The 20788-nt window shown below is 46.8% G+C and overlaps 1 protein-coding gene across 1 annotated transcript in view; it reads left to right on the forward strand.

Annotated features, from left to right (window-relative positions):
• LOC144509242 (transmembrane protein 35B-like) overlaps positions 1-20788 on the forward strand; it is a 64577-nt gene that overhangs the window by 16111 nt on the left and 27678 nt on the right. The window contains exon 2 of the mRNA XM_078237804.1: positions 2736-2916. Coding sequence (XP_078093930.1) covers positions 2736-2916 — 181 coding nt within the window. The remainder of the gene's footprint in view (positions 1-2735; positions 2917-20788) is intronic.

Here is a 20788-nt window from a genome sequence, read left to right on the forward strand (position 1 = left end):
AAGGAGGAATTCAGAGTGTGGTCAGCAGCATTACAGGGGGCACTCATGGCCCAATGACATTGGCCAAAACCCTGAATTTGAGAAGAGTAACCTTGAGCAAGGAGCTGAGGCAAGATTCATTACTGACAGAAGGAACTCCTTTTCAGCAGTGGGGTGAGTGGGTATGTGGAGGGGGTAAGATCTTTTCTTAGCTTTTTAAGAACCAAACCTTTACACGTCATGGCACGGTAGCACAGTGGTTAGCACTGCTGCTTCACAGCTCCAGAGACCCAGGTTCGATTCCCGGCTTGGGTCACTGTCTGTGTGGAGTTTGCACATTCTCCTCGTGTCTGCGTGGGTTTCCTCCGGGTGCTCCGGTTTCCTCCCACAGTCCAAAAATGTGCGGGTTAGGTTGATTGGCCATGCTAAAAATTGCCCTTAGTGTCCTGAGATGTGTAGGTTAGAGGGATTAGCGGGTAAATATGTAGGGATATGGGGGTAGGGCCTGGGTGGGATTATGGTCGGTGCAGACTCGATGGGCCGAATGGCCTCTTTCTGTACTGTAGGGTTTCTATGATCTACGTGCTTTTAAGATGCGACTTCAAAATAGTCAACAGAGGAAATCCTTCCCCTTGATTTGGGGGGGGCGGGGGCGGGGGCGGGGGCGGGGGGGGGGGCAGCATGGTGGCACAGTTGTTAGCACTTCTGCCTCACAGCTCCAGAGACCCAGGTTCGATTCCCGGCTTCGCTCACTGTCTGTGTGGAGTTTGCACATTTTCCCCATGTCTGAGTGGGTTTCCTCCAGGTGCTCCGGTTTCCTCCCACAATCCAAAGGTGTATGGGTTAGGTGAATTGGCCATGCTAAATTGCCCTTAGTGTCAGGGGCACTAGTTAGGGTAAGTGCATGGGGTTATGATGATGGGGCCTGGGTGGGATTGTGGTCGGTGCAGACTCAATGGGGCCGAATGGCCTCCTTCTGCACAGTATGATTCATTCTATAGGCAGGAAAAAAAGTGAAGCCTCATTTTAGTATTAGAACGCCGGTCCCTGTTCTCGCTTTCTCCAGTGCAAGTTTCTCAGTGTTTAAAAATGTGGCTGAAATTCTTGGAAACTGAACAAGTGAATGATTGTATGCTTCGGGTATGTTGTATGCCTCAGTAACCAGAGTCCGGCTGGCGCAGTATGTTTAAACATTGCACCTTGGTCTCTGCAATCTTTCCCGAATCCAGCCCAGACTGAGGGGATACCGCCTGTTATGACTCTGTGCAAGCTGGGCCTTCTCGGCAGCAACTCCGTTCTGAATGGGAGTGAGCTCATTGCACAAACCTGCATCCGACGAGGATCAACTAACCACTTTGGAAAGTTTTGTTTGAGGGATTCGAACTGTTGTGCAAAGTGGTAATGCCACATTTGTGTAGTGGGAGTGTCCTTAGACTGGGGGAGAATGGTTACTGCTGACTGCATTACAACTGGCCTAGGTGTCCTGGCTTGCACAAAAAGGGAAAGAAGTCCATTCCTTAGCCGTAAAAGCCTTAAAGGACATCGAAACCCTCCCCCTGCCCCCTCCCCCATCTTATAGGATCACATGCCCCAAGTGATACCAGCCTTCACCAGAGTGCCCTTAAGCCGGCTGTAAGGAAGTGGGCAGCAATGGTCCAGTGATAATCCTTTCTTCTAATCTCCTTCATGTTTGTGTGATAATTCATGAGGATGTTTTTAAAGCAAAGAATAAGCAAAATTGGCCAAACCCCATTTGGGGGATTGGGAAATGTTGATGGAGGCGAGTTGGTCACTATGGGTGGGATTTTCTGCACCCCCACCAGCATTGCATACAACGGAGGCAGCCCGCCATTGGCTGACAGCGGGATCTTCCAGTCCCGCCCGCTGTCAACAGGGGTTCCTGTAGTTTGCGCCTCCATTGCCGGGGGACCCGTGGCAGGGTGTCACCGTTGCCGTGACTATTGGTGGGAACAACCAGAAAATCCTGGCCCATGTCTAAGCTTCCGGGGGGCACAAATTTAAAATGAGGATACCTGGTGTATTGTCGAGTAAAACCCCCTACGGAGAGAAAAAAAGACTTGCATTTTACCAATGCCTTTCACAACCTCGGGTTGTCTCAGTGCATCTTAACAGCCAATTATGTGCTCTTCAAGTGTTGTAATGCAGGAAATGTTGCAGCCAATTTGCACACAGCAAACTCCCACAAACAGCGACGTGATAATGAGCAGATCAGCTGTTTTTGTTACATGTTGAATGAGGGATAGATATTCGCCAGGACACTGGGGAAAGCTTCCTTGCTCTTTGAAATAATGGCATGGGATCTTTGACATTCACCTGTTGGGGCTCTAGTTAACATCTTATCCAAAAGATTGCATCTCTGACAGGGCAGCATCCCCTCATCGCACTGCAGCATCAGCTCATGCTTTATCTTAAGTCAGTAAGAGCTCTTTTTTGTGGTTGGCAGGGGCTGGGTGGGGTAGTTCCGACTTATAGGCGTTCAGTCAGTGTAGTAATTACCGAATAAAATTACTAGTTGAGGCCAATTAAGGAAACAATATAAATGGGTTTAAAGGACAGATGTATGTGTGTGCTGAGAGAAAGAGGTGATTGAGGGGTACTTTCAGAAGTTGGGTCATTTGATCTAGGGAAACAGGCAAGCTTGTTTGTTTGCTTAGCCTCCTCCCGTTCATCTACTGTTCTGTTTCTTCCTGTACAATATTGTTGAATCGCTTTCCCTTTCTGTGTTTCGCCAACAGGTCGATGAGTTTGCCAAGTTTGTCGATGTGTTCCCATTGAACGATGTGGGTGCCAAGTTAGAGCCCATGCAGTACCAAATTGTGGTGGGCTGGATCGAAGTGATTGGTGGCTTGCTGCTGGCATTTGGGACTAAGGCCCTCCAGGAAATCAGCAACATTATCCTTTCAATCATCATGATGGGTAAGAATTGACAAAAGTCCAGTAAAATACACTTCAGCCAGACCCAGTGGAGCCTGCTCTGAGTGCATCCATCAATGAACAAGTCTGCAACTTCCTCCATTTTACTGACAGAGCTGATGCCCTGGAGGCAGGTCAGCCTGCAGAGATATGCTCCCAGAATCAAAGAAATGATTTGTAAGGGTAGAATGGAGAAATGATGCTCTTTATCTTCAGATAAAAGGGAATGAGGGGAACATTGTAGAGAGATATTAAATGGCGTAGAAAAGATTAACCTGGAACATCAGGAAAAACTGGGACTAGAGCAAGATTCCAACTGATGATTAGCGAATTTAGGAATGACGTCGGGAAGAATTTCTTCACAAAGTGTATCTGACAGTTCAACTAGATCCACAAGGCACAGTGAAGGGGAAAACCTTATGCATGCGAACGGTAGACTTTTCATTTTGGATGGATTGGATAGGTTAAGATGGGCCTGCCTCATTTTGGCCGCCCGTATTTAACAATAAAATGACATATATATGGATAATACGGCCGCTTGCAAAGTTGCAAAGCCTCAGAGAGAGTGCTGCACACTGCCTCCTGATTGTAGCGGTGTGATTCATTCCCTTCTCTTTGCTGTCTCTGGGTGAGTTGCATCGGACAGTTTCCGCTTTGGGAAAATGGACCTCTGGTGAACCTCTTGCCCTGTAAGATACGCATTCACGAGAAGAGGAGGAATGTTTCATTCCAGCAGTCTAGGGCAAGCTAGCCTCCCACACCACCCGTCTTGAATGAAGTTCAGTTTGGTTTAGAATTTAAGACTTTGGCTGGGATTTTCCAGCCCATTCCGCTGCCAGGGTCTTTTGGACGTTTTGGCTGGCCCACCACATTCCCCACGGCGGGGCCAGAAAATCCCAACCTCTGTATTATCTGCTGGTGGCTTTGACAGCCTGTAACTGTGAATTTATAGGCTTCTTGTCTCCCCTCATGTTCGTAAGACTATTTGTTTGAAATTGCCATCCATGATGTCCAGCATCTAATCCTGTTCACTTCCAACTTTCTGACGATTGTCACTGATAACCCTTTCTTATGTCCCATCTCCAGCTTTCCTGCTGAAACTCTTATTTGTGGCACAGATTGACTTTCACTAACACCCATCAACGTTCTCCCGCTATTCCTCAGAACCTCTGTTTAAGCCAGAGGATGATGGCCCAAGTCATTATTCCTCCAGTCAAACAAAGGCTTATTCTCTAGCCCAGATGGGGGAGGATGGTATGAATGTCACTGAAGCAGTTATCCAGAGGCCCAGGCTAATGCTCTGGGGACATGAGTTCAAATCCCACTGTGGCAACTGGTGGAATTTAAATTCAGTTATAATCTGGAATATCTAGTCTCTGTAATATTGACCATGAAGCTATCATTGATTGTTGGAAAAAAACAATTTGGTTATTTTTTTGTCCCTTTTAGGGAAGGGAATCCGCCATCCTTACCTGGTTAGGCCTGCATGTGACTCCAGATCCACAGCAATGTGGTTGACTCTTAACTGCCTCCTGAAATGAGTTAGTAAGGCACTCAGTTCAAGAGCACGCACATACATACCCCCCGCCCCACCCACCCACCCAGTGTTCCACACAGTTTGAAGGAGCTTTGCAGAACACTAGAGGATCCTTTTGATGGTTTCAGAATGTGAACTAGTCAGTCTGGAGATGGGACAGAATGTTCCCTACATCGAAAGCAAAGCATTGTGGGGTGCTGGAAATCTGAAATAAATCCAGAAAATACCAGAATTACTCAGCAGGCCTGACAACATCCTTAGAGAGAGGAATGGAGTTAGCGTTTCAGGTTAGATGGATTAAACAGAGGGTATTTATTTATTAGTGTCACAAGTAGGCTTACATTAACACCACAATGAAGTTACTGTGAAAATCCCCTAGTCGTCACACTCCGGCACCTGTTCGGGTAACACTGAGGAAGAATTTAGCATGGCCAATGCACCTAACCAGTATGTCTTTCGGACTGTGGGAGGAAACCGGAGCACCCAGAGGAAACCCACGCAGACACGGGGAGAACGCGCAGACTCCTCACAGACAGTGACCCAAACCGGGAATCGAACCCGGATCCCTGGAGTTGTGAGGCAATAGTGCTAACCACCCTGCCACCGTGCCACCCCCCCAATGAGACATAGAGTGGGGTAGTTGAGTAGAGAAATCAGTACTTGTGCCACCGCTGAGGGTTTCACCGAGAGAGGAGGTGGGCACAGGCGAGGGCCATCACCGACAATCGTCAGGAGGTGGAAAAATAATGAGTGCATTTTATTGGTTTATAAATGTACGATGCACTTGGACAGGGAAAGGTGCTGGAAGTGATCAAGCTGAAACGTTAACTCAGAATATCCTACACTGGGACAGAACTGGAAGCTGATTAACATGGGCAGCACTTTTGAAAATGGACAAATTGCCGAAGAAACCCCGAGATTGCAACCTCAGGCTTTCCCCAGGCTTTCCTACCTTTGCTCTAGCTTCCTAATGCCTGCTTCCCCAACTGGTTCTTTCCATCGGACTTCAGTCACGCGTTGCACTACTGACTGGAGATGGGGGCGGGCAGTGAATCAACCAGCATTTCCACTTTTGGTCATTAACTAGTGATCCTTGCCATAAAGAGCATCAGTAATTGAAAATCTCACTGACTGTAGGTAAAATCACAGTGGCCACGGTAAGTTATGAAAATCAGAAGATGGCGCACTATAACAGCACATAGCCATTCCTGACTAATATATATACAGTCTGTGTGGGACTATGTAAAAATGTAGGGTAACAATTGCATTAATTCATAATCTTTACACTTAAGCAACCAGTTGGTTTGTTGTTTTAAATATTCTGGATCGTGTACTGTGCATTTAAGAGATGTTCTATGTACAAAGTATTGGACAGTTGGGTTGTATAATGGATACATGGCATTAAAGCACACACAGCCAGAATTAAAGGCTATAATCTTTCCTTCTTTCCTAAAGACAGCAACGTGTGCTGAAGTGTAGGGCTGTGAGAGGTCATAACTTCACCCTAGTTATTATTCTTCACTATCTGCACTGATCCACATTGATTTGCAGTCTGCCAATAAATTGAATTTGAAACCTGGTCCTTGTCTTTAAGTCCCGCCAGTGCCTTTCCTCACCCTTTCTCTGCAATCACCTCCACCCAATACATAGAAACAGAAACACTGCAGTGCAGAAGGAGGCCATTCGGCCCATCGAGTCTGCACCGACAACAATCCCACCCAGGCCCTATCCCCATAACCCCACATATTTACCCAACTAATCCCTCTAAACTACGCATCCCCGGGACACTAAGAGCAATTTAGCATGTCCAATCAACCTAACCTGCACATCTTTGGACTGTGGGAGGAAACCGGAGCACCCGGAGGAAACCCACGCAGACACGGGGAGAATGTGCAAATGCCACACAGCCAGTGACCCAAGCCGGGAGTCGAACCCAGGTCCCTGGGCGATGTGAGGCAGCAGTGCTAACCACTGTGCCACCGTGCCGCCCTGGACATCTATGGACCGTGCCAATCCTGAGTCTGTCTTTGTATCTATTTTTCCCTTCCTTTTCCTACGTTGGGACCTGCTCTCTGGAATGTCCCCACCTCACTTACCTTTCTATCTCTTGCCTCCACCCCCACCACTTTAATTGTTTAAGGATTTTCTCAAGACCCATCTCTTCAACTTCACCTTTCAGTCAACTTTCTGAAGCTCCCTCACTCTGACACAAATAGTCTGGTTTCTCTGTTTATATTTAGGAGTTGCTTGAAAGGCGACTGTGAATTGGATGAGCACTTAATCATTGTGTCAATGAGGGCACCCTCTCAGTCTGGGGCACTGGGTCCAGTTGACAAGACTTTACTGCCACTTTGGTTTAGCTTAGCTAACTTAGCACGTACTGAAGATTGGGACTGGGACTTTTCTGGTCTGTTTTACTGCATCCTACCCGGAGTGGCACAATCCCACACTGAACCCTCCTGGAAGTTTGATGCTAGTATTGATTCTGTGCAATTGAGGGGGGTGGGGGGGAATGATGATTAATCACTGGCAAAAAAGGGGCTTCGTTATCATATAACAGCCAAATGCTGCAAATCTGAAAGAAAAATAGAAAGTGCTGGAAATACTAAGAGCATAATTGACCCTTCATCAGAACTGGAAGATGTTAGAAAGACAGCTTTTAAGCAAGAACCTGTTGGGAATTAAAAGAAAATCATTGGGATGTGGACGTCGCTGGATTATTGCCCATCCTTAATTGTCCTTAAACTGAATAGCTTGCTAGTGTATTGAGAAGACAGTTAAAAGTCAGCTACATTACTGTAGGCCTGTAGTCATATATGGGCCAGATCAGGTAAGAATGGCAGATTTCCTCCCCTAAAGGACATTAGTTAACCAGAAGGGTATTTACAAAAATCAACAGTGGTTTCATGTGCCGAATTCTATCACCTCGCCCGCCACGGAATTGGAGCGGGTGAGGGGCAGACAACGGAAATGTCCATTGATCTCGGGTGGGAATTTCTGGTCTCGCTCAAATGAGGCCGTAAGATCCCACCTATGGTCACCGTTAGACTTTTAATTCCAAATTTTTATTGAATTCAGATTTCACCGTCTGCCGTGGTGGGATTTGAACCCGTCTCCCAATAGTATTACACTGGATCTCTGGGCTACTTTTATAGTGTTTGCATCACTGTAATTTCCCTGCAGGTTTACTCCTCTACATCCTTCCCACTAGTCGCAGGTTTATCGACTACACTGAGCAATGTATTTGCACTTTTCCTGTTCCTTAGCTCTAGCCAAACTGATTCTGTCCTTGAACCCTCTGGGACATCCTCTTTGTCCAGTACTGCAATGTTATCCTTACCCAATACAGCTACCCCTCCTCCTGTCCTATCCTTTCTGAACGACTTGTACCCAGGAATATTTAACATCCAGTCCCGCCCTTCCTTGAGCCAGGTCTCTCATCGCCACGACATCATATTTCCACATGGCAATCTGTACCTATAATTCCCCAATCTTATTCACTATCATAGAATCATAGAAACCCTACAGTGCAGAATGAGGCCATCTGGCTCATCGAGTCTGCACCGACCACAATCCCACCCAGGCCCTACCCCTACATATTTTACCCGCTAATCCCTCTAACCTACGCATCTCAGGACACTAAAGGGCAATTTTATCATGGCCAATCAACCTAACCCGCACATCTTTGGACTGTGGGAGGAAACCGGAGCACCCGGAGAAAACCCACGCAGACACGAGGAGAATGTGCAAACTCCACACAGACAGTGACCCAAGCCGGGAATCGAACCCAGGTCCCTGGAGCTGTGAGGCAGCAGTGCTAACCACTGTGCTACCGTGCCGCCCCTATACTTTGTGCATTCACATAATGCTTAGTAACCCTGATTTAGACTTCATTGCTTTCTCCCTTACTCTCACTCCACCTATTAATTTACTATTCTCATTCTATCTGTCCCGCCCAGTATTTTGTGCACCCTGGTATCCCTTTCTAATATACTCTCCCAATTCACACACCTCTGCTGAGTTAGCTTGCATCTTTCCCAATAGCACCAGCAACACATCCTGAAGAAACTGATTTCCACATTTGTTCAGGTGCAACCCGCCCAGCTTGTACAGGTGCCATCTTCTCCAGAGCCAGCTCCAGTGTGCCAGGAATCGCAAACTTTCCCTCCTGCACCAGTTTTCCAGTCACACATTATCCTTATCCCCCTATTTCTTTACTCATTCACACGTGGCACTGGGAGATTATGACAATTGAGGCCCTGCTTGCTAATTTTCTACTTATCTCCCTGAATTTTGAATGTCGGACTGCATCCCGCTTTCTGTCTAAATTGATACCAATGTGGACCACTACCTCTCGCCATTCACCCTCCCCAGAACAGTGTCCTGCTTGGTCCTTGATCCTGACTCTATGGAGACAACATATCATCCTGGAGTCGTGTCTATGGCCACAGAGACACCTGTCTGTCCCTCCTAACTAACAAATTCCCTATCCCTATTGCTCTTCCTTTCTCTTCCTCCCCACTGGTTGGTAGTGGGACCCTTGCTTTTCCTTTATAAGATCTAGATATCAGTTGTGCAGGAGACAATTTCAAAGTGTGCGGATGACACGGAACTTGAAGCACTGCAGATTGTGAGGAGCTCAGTGTGGAACCTCAGAAGGACATAAATAAGTTGGTGGAGTGAACAGATGTAAAGCAGGTGAAGTTCAATGTGGAAGAAGTGTGAGGTGGTGCATTTTAGTAAAACGGATAATATAAAATAAGGGTACAATTCTTAAGGGGGTGCAGGAGCAGAGGGACCTGGGTGTATGTGTGTGTGGATCATTGAAGATGGCAGGACAGATAAAGAGAACAGTTAATAAAGTATAGAGTATCCTGGGCTTTATTTACAGAGGCATGAAGTACAAGAGCAGGGAGGTTATGCTGAACTTATACAAGACACTAGTTAAACCTCAGCTGGAATATCGTGTACAGTTCTGGGCACAACACTACAGGAAGGATGTGAAACGCATTGGAGAGAATGCAGAAGAGGTTTGTAAGAATGGTTCCAGGGGTGAGATACCTCAGTTATGAGGATAGATTGGAGAGGTTGGGACTGACTGTTCTCCTTGGAGAGGAGAAGGTTTGATTGAGATGCTCAAAATCACGAGGGGGCCGGACAGAGGAGAAAGGGAGAAGCTGTTCCCGCTCGTAAGTGGATCAAGGATGAGAGGGCACAGATATAAAGTGATTTGTAAACAAATGCAAACGTGACGCGATAAGAAACTTGTTCCAGACAGCGAGTGGTTCGGGGAACGCACTGCCTGGAAGTGTGGTGGAGGCAGATTCAATCGAGGCATGTAAGAGGACATCAGATGATTATTGGGGTATGGGGAAAAGGCAGGGGAATGGCACGAAGTCATAATGCTCATTTGGAGAGCCGGTGCAGATAAAATGGGCCAAATGGCCTCTGGTGTAACAATTCTGTGATTCTGAGATGTAAGTAGTATCAGAGGGTGCAGGAAGCAGTGAAAATCTGGCAAAGATCCAAATGTATGGAAAAAAAAGACAAGCAGTGGAGACAAGGCCTGTACCGGTTTGGTGATCCCTATCTCAAGCAGCAGCCCACATCCCCTCCACTCCAGCTGGCTCTGGTACAGCCATGCTCTATTGTTGGAGTGGGGTTGCCAGTCTTCTCGGAATGGCCGGGAGATTCCCAGAATCATCCTCCATCTCTTGGTGGCTATTAAAAGCAGTATTGGAGATTTTAGAAAAATTAGGATTCCTACGGTCGATAGGGTCCTGTCTCGGCAGCCACGGAGTCCGTTTCACTGAACGGTATTTTGCAGGCAGGCTGGGCAGCACTCCCGCGTAGGTGCAGCCAGCGTGATGACATAACACATTGTCGCAGTCAAGCACGTACTGAGCTCATGGATGTGCTACCCTGCCTGTTTTATTTCCCTGCTGGCACTGAGGCGAGCGCGGTGTGAGCCAGCTGGGGAGTCGACACTGCTGCCCGAAGCAGGATGGAGTGCGCGAATCCACTAATGTAACCATCAGGATGGAGCAGACCAGTGCCGCCACTCAGAGATCAGATCCCCAGGTGATTGCTTGGGACTATGCTTGGCAGATCATCCTTCAGGTGCCTTGGGTGTATGGTAGGGTGGGAGGGCAAGCAGAGAGATGTTGGGGGGGAGGGAAGGGAGGGGGGGGGGTTGGATTCAGCAGTAACTGGTTTAAGCAGGCACCCGGGTATAGCAGTGCCCCCATGAGCTCTTCGGGCGGCACAGTGGCACCATGGTTAAAGTAAAGTTTATTTATTAGTCACAAGTAAGGCTTACATTAACTCTGCATGAAGTTACTATGAAATTCACCTTGTCGCCACAGTCTGGCGCCTGTTCGGGTCAATGCAGTAGCACTGCTGCCTCATAGCGCCAAGGACTTGGGTTCAATTCCGGTCTTGGGTGGACTGTCTGTGTGGAGTTTGCACATTCTCCCCGTGTCAGCGTGGGTTTCCTCCAGGGTACTCCGGTTTCCTCCCACACTCCAAAGATGTGAAAGTTAGATGGATTGACCATGATAAATTAAATGTCCAAAGATGTGTAGGTTAGAGGCATTAGTCTTGGTAAATGTGTGGAGTTACAGGGATAGCGGGGGGAAAGGGCTTGGGTAAGATGCTCTGTCAGGGAATTGGTGCAGACTCGATGGGCTGAATGGCTTCCTTCTGCACTGTAGGGATTCTCTGATTCTAAGATAGACAAGGATACAAAATTATTTTGTTCATTCAGGTGCAGCAAAAAACCCATCCCCTCCTGCTAGTGTTTGAGGATTTGGACTTTGCCCACTTTGCCCACCCACAGGCCCACTCACTCGCGCCATGCCTTCGGGACTCTGTAATGTCGCTTCCGCCACCATCCCTCGGAATGTACCCAGCTGAAGTTGGCAACCCGGAACATGGTGGGTTAAGATTTTAAAAGTTTTCTTCATCCTGTCAAATTCGAGATCAGATTATGGAATTAAAGTATTTAGGAAAGGGATTAAATCCATGTCCGTTCTGTTTGTGCTCCTCTCTCTTATCTGTGGCTTGTCCTCTCAGCTTGTGTCCACCCACGACTGTGTGATTAATGGACTCCCATTGCGGAATATTCTTGAAGCTGGGACTCGCTGCCGTTCCAGAATGGACCACAAGATGGCTCCAAAAGCAAAAGCAAATCAGAGCTGGAAAGAAATTCCAGGTTGAGACCGAACAATTTAGAACACATTTCTCAAGTAAAAAACTATAGAAATGATCCCTAAAAGTATGAAGACTTAAAAAATAATTACACATCAGTACTAATCGACAGGGGGAAAACAAAGTACAAACCTTTCCTTCCCTTTTGTTATCGAATGGCTTCAGAGTCTGTAAAGCATCTTTAAGGTTTGAAGTGTGGATCTATGCGGCTGCACAGTACAGTGAAGCCTCTGAATTTGATAGATAATTGTCAGTGCCTGTGACTGGTGAGTGCTAGGGAAGAGCAGCAGCTGATCAGGGGCCGATGCTGCGGTGTTGGCAGCAATGGGCAGGGCCATCTCATGACCCAACAGATATGGGACGTCCCATGGGGTGGCACAGTGGTTAACACTGCAGCCTCACAAGGACCCGAATTCAATTCCGGCCTTGGGTCACTGTCTGTGTGGAGTCTTCACGTTCTCCCCATGTCTGTGTGGGTTTCCTCCGGATGCTCCGGTTTCCTCCCACAGTCCAAAGATGTGTGGGTTAAGTTGATTGGCTGTGTTAAATTGACCCTATTGTCAGGGGGATTAGAGGGTAAATATGTGGGGTTACGAGAATCGGGCCTGGGTGGGATTGTGGTCGGTTCAGACTTGATGGGCCAAATTGCCTTCTGCACTGCAGGGATTTTATTCTATGATTTCAGAGAAACGGACTTGCTCTTTCCATTGAAATGGAATTTTGAGGGAATGAGTGATAAACACCCCAACATAGACCAGGATTGAGAACAAAGAAAATTACAGCACAGGAACAGGCCCTTCGGCCCTCCAAGCCTGTGCCGACCATGCTGCCCGTCTGAACTAAAACCCCCTACCCTTCCGGGAACCATGTCCCTCTATTCCCATCCTATTCATGTATTTGTCAAGACGCCTCTTGAAAGTCACTATCGTATCCGCTTCCACAACCTCCCCCGGCAGCGAGTTCCAGGCACCCACCGCCCTCTGTGTAAAAAGCTTGCCTCGTGCATCAAGCAAAGCTTGAAGCAGTGACGCACTTGTGGGGAATTTTAGGTGGAGAAGAAAGATGTGAATGTTGCTGTTGGGAGACCCACAGAGATGAAAGCAAGACAGGACCCATTCTGGACAACATGTTATTCCATGTCCAGTGTACTACAGGCAGGACTGTGTGACTCTTCGAAGAACAAGTCTTAGTTGTAGCTCCTTGATATTTATGCCCCATTGTCTGCATCATCTTCAGCCACTTTTCCTTTCTCCACCTACACTCTTTCTTTTCCTCCTCCTTGGTAGGCAAACCTGTAGGCTTGTCTCTAACCCTGACTGCAACAATTGCTCTGTCCAGGTGATGAAGTAAAGTAGTGCAGTCTCTCCCCCCTCCGCCCCCCCTCATCCCCCCAGCAGATCATAGAATCCCTAGAGTGCAGAAAGAGGCCATTCAGCCCATCAAGCCCGCACCGACAACAATCCTATCCAGGCCCTATCCCCGTAATCCAACTGCTAATCTCTCTGACTCTAAGGGACAATTGAGCATGGCCAATCAACCTAACCTGCACATCTTTGGGAGGAAACCGGAGCACCCGGAGGAAACCCATGCACACAGGGAGAACATGCAGACTGTACAGGTGGTCACCCGTGACAACCTTTGACACCATTTTGGGGTGGTGGGGTTGAGTTCCTTCTGCATGTCCAGACATGGGGAGCGATGCTTTAAGATCGCAATCTTTCGCTGCTCCAGAATTTGGACAAGGGTGAAAGCTTCATTGTGGTTTTAGCTTTGTTCTGGATCTCTGATGAAAAGAAATGTGTTGCTCTGTTTCTCTCCTTCTGCCTCTTCTCTTGAACAATTGTAGTGTGCAGGACACCCGTACACTTTGTGGCTGCTGTAGGAGTGCCTTAAAGTCACCTACCCAGTTCTGTTATAATGGTCAAGGACCAACTGAAACTGGGTGAGGCAAGATCCTTTTTGTGTGCCACAGTGTTATTGCTTGGTGCCCTTTATTGTTCCGTAAATTACCTCCAGGTGACCCTGCACTTTGGGGAACCCAAACATCTCGAAATGTTGGACCCATTCTGTTTTCTCTCTCCTTTCCATTACAAAAGTGGCAGCTGTTAAAGAAAGAACGACTTGAGCTTATACAACACCTTTCACCATATCAGATGGTTCCAGAGGTGATTGACAGCCAGTGAAATCCTTGGGCAGTCACTCTTGCAGGAAATTTAGCAACTAATTGATGCACAGCAAAGATCCACAAAGTACAATGAGGTTGTGGATAATCATAGAATCGTATAATCCTACAGTGCAGAAGGAGGACATTCGGCCCATCGAGTCTACGCTGACCACAATCCCCCCCCAGGCCTTATCCCCATAACCCCAGACATTTGCCCCAGCTAGTCCCCTTGCATGGTCAATCCACAGAACCCCGCACATCTTTGGCATTTTTTTAATAAGACCATAATAAAACACACAAGTAGGCTAGACAACTCCCCATGCTTGCTCAATTGATCAGTAAGATCCTGGCTGGATTTCTCCATCAGTGGACCTTCCTCACTCTATGCCCATATCCTATAATTCCCTCAGTGCCAATAAATGATCAAACTCAGTCTTGAATATACTCTAGTAAACATCCACAGCCCATTGGGTTAGAGAACTTCATAGATTCTCACTTCTAGGAGTGAAGAACTTTTCCCCCATCTCAGTCCTGAATGGCTGACTCATTATCCTGAGATTACTACTGTTAGTTTTAGATACTGTAGTCAAGGGAAACTATCACTCAGTACCTATCCTGTCAAACCCTGTAAGAATTTTATGTCTTTAAATGAAATCTCATCTCATTCTTCTAAACATCAGAGAACACCACTCCATTCTATTCCATCATCCCTCCTCATAGGATATTCATCTTATTCCAGGAATCAATCTAGTGAACCTTGGTTGTATCCTCACTAAGGTAAGTATATCCTTCCTGAATTAAGGAGACCAAACCTGCAGACAGAGGCCGCAATTTACCAGTTTGCTCCGCCCATCGATGGGCAAAGCGAACTGAGAAATCAGAATCGCACCCGATTTGCTGGCTCTCTCCGGATTTCCAGCGTGGATAGCCTCTCGCCCATTTCCAGTGAGAGGCTGAATAAATTATTTAAATTTATTGAAATGTGTCATTTGCATCTGTTTAGTGAGCCCGGCGCTGAAATTCCAGCCTCACTTGTGTGTTTACGGCTTCACTGGGAGAGGTTCTCTCCGGCGAGGAAAACACCTGCTCCCCATGAACGGGGAATAGTCGTGTGGCCCTCGCTGGTAGAACTGGAGACCATTGAGGATCCCCGGGGAGGTTGAGGGCAAGAAAGGAGGGGGGTGCCCTTAGGCAGTCCCAGCATAGCACCTCAGCAATGCCCACCAGTGCAGCCTGAAGGGGGTGGGGCCTGAAGGGAGTGGGGCCTAGAAGATGTGGGGCCTAGAAGATGTGGGGCCTGAAGGGGTGGGGCCTGAAGGGGCAGGCCCGGCCTGCGGCAGCCCAATAGGGAGGGAGGGGGAGCCGCTGCGCACTTTGGATAGTTAAGTCCCACCCACTGTCTCTAGTAGCGAGGAACAGTCTAGCCCGTTTTTTTCAAGCACTATATGCATATGATTGAGAGTAAAAACTTGCCCAAAAGATGGATCAGCAACTCTCCCATTTTCACACCAGCTGGACATTAAGATTTTTCTCGTAAAATTCCACCCAGTATTCCAGATGTGGTTTTACCAAAGCAGAACGATCAGTGGGGGGACTTGAACAGTGCCGGTAGAGTCACATGCTGCTGGGTTAGTCCACAGTAGGCAGGGCTGTCTTTGTATTTTTTTTATTCACTGGGACATGGGCGTCACTGGCTGGCCAGCATTTATTGCCCATCCTTAGTTGCCCGAGGGCAGTTGAGAATCAACCACATTGCTGTGACTCTGGAATAGGCCAGACTAGGTAAGGACAGCAGATTTCCTTCCCTAAAGGACATTGGTGAACCAGATGGGTTTTTTCGACAATAGTTTCATGGTCATCAGTCGATTCTTAATACCAAATTAAAAAAAAAATTGAATTCAAATTCCACCATTTGCCGTGGCGGGATTCGAATATTAGCTGAGTTTCTGGATGAATAGTCTCGCGATAATACCACTAGGCCATTGCCTCACCGTTATGTGTAATCTGCAAGTCAGATTCCAGCAGATGACATAAATCAACGATTGTCTCCCTATTGTTGGTGAGGCGAGGGCTTTTTAGACTCGCCCAGGTAATTATGACTGGGTCACATCATGTGCTGGGCTGCTTGCTAGTGACCTCCAGTCACCTGAGGTGCACCTGCCTTTTCTACCTCTTCACTTGGCTGTCCAAATCCACGACGGTCAATGGCCGGTTCAATAAATTGAGCAATTTGAGTAAAATGTGCCTGAAGCTCAGGCTGGTATCTGATAACAAGAAGGCACGTGTTGAGCCACAGACTAATAGCTTGCTTGCAATGGTGAAAGCCAGCAGCAGACACGGGCAAAGAGAACACACTCCCAGCCAACAGTGAGCTGTGCTGCAACATGCCGCGGGGAATTGTTTGTGCCACCTATCGCAACGCATTGGCATAATGTTACCAGTTCCAATGAGGCCAGGACACACATGGAGCGCTGTCTCAAAGTGGGAAAAACATTTCCTTCCACAGAATTGAGAATTCAGCGCCAACTTCACCTGGCCCCACTTGTGTGCTTTGTAATCTGGAGCTGGCCAGGAGACATCCCTTAGTGTTCACAGCGAGGAATAAGTTCTATCAAGTACTAGGACGCAACACTCAGTGTGTGAGCATATTGCTTAGACATCTACTTCAGTGGAATTTCCCTGACATTGTATGTTGGTTGATGTTTTATAAGGGGAATAATATAGCATATATTGCAGAATGCAGTATTCTGCGAAGATGACACTCTCCCTTTCACCTTACTAATTGATAGACAAATATTAGGCGGGTTAATTGTTGATAGGCTAATTGACATAAGCACTCGCGGAATAGTGGCATAGTATTACTGACAATTAACTGTTTAAAAATACATTAGATTACAGAGTTCAAACTGCTCTGGCTGTTCTGCTCAGTCATTGCTTGTTATTACCTCTCCACAAGACCACCTCCTTTGAAGGTGCTGAGATCAGCCAACTGAGGTGAGCGCAGGGTTTCAAACCTGTGATCTTCCTGCTCCAGACAATGTAATGCTGTACCATTGAAGCGTTCAGGAAAGCTTGTACCTTATTTGCAAAAAAAAAATCCTGTCCCTTTAATCTTTCTCCACTCGGAGGGTAAGCATAATCTCCTGTTGCTGTCCTTGACATTATTAGAAATCATAGGTGTGAATTGGTGTCACTCCATGCGTGTGCACTTAACCTGGTGTGGTTAATAATAGTAATTAATTTCCTGCTGGAGATGTGCTTGCTGTTTGAAGGTACGTGAGAGATAATTAGCAGGTGATCTTCTCTGCCAGGCTACCGTGCAGGCAGCGATATTTAAAGTCACCTCCAGTCGATTGAATATGTTCAGGAGCTTCTGATCATTCACGCAGGCCATCGAATATGTGCTTGGGATCCACAAGTCATGCAAAGCATTCATTCAGCATCAAAGCAGCAGCTAGATTCACAAACCATTAACCCTTTCCTTGAAGCGGGTGTGATATTGGAAAGCTGAGAAAATTTCTCTTCAAGAACTACTTAATTTTGATGGACTGCTTATCACTTAGAATCCTTGAAGCTGCTTGGATAAGCTTCTAAATGCAGTACACTCCTGAATCTACGAATGCTTCTGAACCTGTAGCTGCTGTGGAGTCAGACACGAGTCACTTTTACTGGCTGGCCTAGAGATTGGTTTGACACATTAGCCCACTTTATACATTAGCCCCCACATGTCAGAGATAGGGCACAGACCATTCAATTCAGTGGTGCAGTGGTTAGCACTGCTGCCTCACAGCGCCAGGGACCCGGGTTCAATTCTGGCCTCGGGTCACTGTCTGTGTGGAGTTCACACATTCTCCCTGTGTCTGTGTGGGTTTCCACCGGGTGCTCCGGTTTCCTCCCACAGTCCAAAGATGTGCGGGTTATTAGGTTGATTGGCCATGCTAAATTGACCCTCAAGTCAGGGGGATTAGCAGGGTAAATGAGGGTTACGGGAATAGGGCCTGGGTGGGATTGTGGTTGATATAGACTCAATGGGCTCCTTCTGTACTGTAAGGATTCTATTAGTGGGTTCTGACTATACTTTTGGCAGCACTAGAATTTCCTTTGTCCCATTTTTATTTTATTGCAAATGTTTTTATTAGCCTGCCTTGTTCAATTTATTTGAGACCATCAGAGAAATAGATAGACCAGAGGGAAAACACGTGGAGGACCAGGAATAAACCATCAGATGAATAATATTCAGGAATTATCTCTAAATGGGGAGAGTGTGTGTGTGTTTGTGTGTGTGGCGGGGGGGGGGGGGGGTAGTTTGCAAGCATTGGCATGCGGCATGGTGGCACAGTGGTTAGCACTGCTGGTTCACAGCTCCAAGGATCCGGGTTTGATTCCTGGCTTGGGTTACTGTGTGTGTGCGGAGTCTGCACGTTCTCCCCGTGTCTGTGTGGGTTTCCTCCCGCATTTCCAAAAGACGTGCTGGTTAGGTGCATTGGCCGTGCTAAATTCTCCCTCAGTGTACCCGAACAGGCACCGGAGTGTGGCGACTAGGGGATTTTCATAGTAACTTCATTGCAGTGTTAATGTAAGCCTACTTGTGACACCAGTAAAAAATCTTTTAGGTGATGACGTAGAGATAAAAGTGGTGATGCTGGCTGGATCTCATTTGAATAAATCAGCACAGATTCCTGCCTGTCAACTGGCCAAATTGAGAGCCTGGCCAGTGAGCGGAGAGCGAAAGGTTTTTGTTTCACTCATACATGGGATATGGGTGTGGCTGCTTAGACCAGCAATCATTGCCCATCCTTAATAGTCCTCAAGATGGTGGTGATGAACTGCCTTCTTGAACCACTGCAATCCATGTGGTGTAGGTACACCCACAGTGCTGTTAGTGCAAAGATGCACTTTCACAGATTTTGTGAGGGAAGACAAAATATATTAATTAAAATTATTAAGTAGCCTCATGGCTGTAGCTTGCTCCCAAAATGTCTCTGCCTTGGGAACTCTCTCACCATGGCGGTGATTCCACACTGAGCACTGATTGGACACACAGGCCATGTGACCCTTACTCTGCTGTATTTCCCTCAAAGGGACAATCACTACATCCCTCCCCCTTTAAGTCCTTTATACAATTTTCAATAATTCAGTCGGTTCTAAATAACTAAACATTATGCGCATGAGTTGGACAATTATAAATTGAGTCTTTGAGGGAGTTTTCTGTTTCTTGTAGAGCGTCGTGATTCTGTTGTCTTAAATGCTTCCACAGGATCGACATTAACAGGAACTGCAATAACGGGTGCCTCTTCTGGCACAGGTGATCCATCACTATTTGCTTCAACAAAGACATTAGTTATGTCTAAGACAGGTCGATCAAGTACTTCAGCGCTTATAGGTTTGGAAATGTTTCTTGATGGCAACACTGGTTGCTGGAGCATCTCTTTCCTCCTCAAGTGGTCCACATGTTTATGAATGATCTGTCCCTCTGCGTCCATTTGATACGAAAGGTGTCTGGTCTTAGAGACAATAATTTCAAGGATCCAACTTGATCCACTGTGGAAGTTTCTCACATATACATAAGAACATAAGAAATAGGAGCAGGAGTAGGCCATCTAGCCCCTCGAGCCTGCCCTGCCATTCAATAAGATCATGGCTGATCTGAAGTGGATCAGTTCCACTTACCCGCCTGATCCCTATAACCGCTAATTCCCTTACCGACTTCTTTTACGATAAATGATCATATGTGAATCATGGCTTGCTTTCTGATTATTTTTGGCTGGCTTCTACCCTCCCTGGCAAATTTGCAAACACGAGGCTCAGTCTCATCCTGAAACTTGTATTTCATTAGCAGCTCTGCTGGTGGAACTCCTGTTGTTACATGTGGAGTGGTACGATAGCTAAGGAGGAATTGTGAGATTTTGTCACTAATGTTCCTCCTGACTTTCTTTAGGCCAGACCTGAAAGTTTGGACAACTCTTGTCGGTTAATGTAATAAATTCTCAGAGGCAGAAGTCCCTTCACTAAAATCCCTTTATTTGCAAGTCTGACAACAGCATACAGAGTGCTTTCAGTTAGCAGTCTACGCTAGGAGTCCGAGAGGAACTGACACTCCTGGTTAAATACAAAGCAAGAGGCTCCCTGATTGCCCTTAATCAGGGAGTTCATATTGTAACAGGCCCACCTCAATTGCCTGATTAAAGTCATTACAGTTAGTCCATTTGATACTGGCTGGTAAGGCACAGCTCTAATGTGTTAGACACCATTGAGAGTAGTGAAGCTCTTAAACTCAGCACTTGTGAATACAGTTCCATTGTCTGTTACCATAACTTCAGGTAATCTGTGAGCTGTAAAGTATTGGCATTATCTTTTGATGATAGCTTACGATGTAGGTGACTTCACCTCAAAAATGTCCATCCATTTAGAGTGTGCACCAATCAAGGGAAAAATCGTTATGCCCAGGAATGGACCAACATAATCAATATGAATTCATACCCATGGCCGGCCAGGCTCTTCCCAAGGGTGCAGTGGGGCTGTAGCAGGCAAACGTTGTTGCAACTGGCACAGTTGACAGTGTTTGACTAGCTTCTCGATGTCAGCATCAATACCAGGCCGCCACACACAACTCCTGGTAAATATCTTTATGATGTGGAGATGCCGGCGTTGGACTGGGGTAAACGTAGTAAGAGTTTTAACAACACCAGGTTAAAGTCCAACAGGTTTATTTGGTAGCGAATGCCATTAGCTTTCGGAGCGCTGCTCCTTCGTCAGATGGAGTGGATATCTGCTCTCAAACAGGGCATACAGAGACACAAAGTCAAGTTACAGAATACTGATTAGAATGCGAATCTCTGCAGCCAACCAGGTCTTAAAGATACAGACAATATCTTCATCTTAGAGATGTCAGGATGAGTGCTGTGTAATTCAGTTAGGAGCAACTCTGTGCTTGGTACAGGAATGACTAATCTTGCTCCCCAGAG

This window comes from Mustelus asterias, chromosome 21, assembly GCF_964213995.1.
Source record: "Mustelus asterias chromosome 21, sMusAst1.hap1.1, whole genome shotgun sequence".
Lineage (NCBI taxonomy): Eukaryota > Metazoa > Chordata > Chondrichthyes > Carcharhiniformes > Triakidae > Mustelus > Mustelus asterias.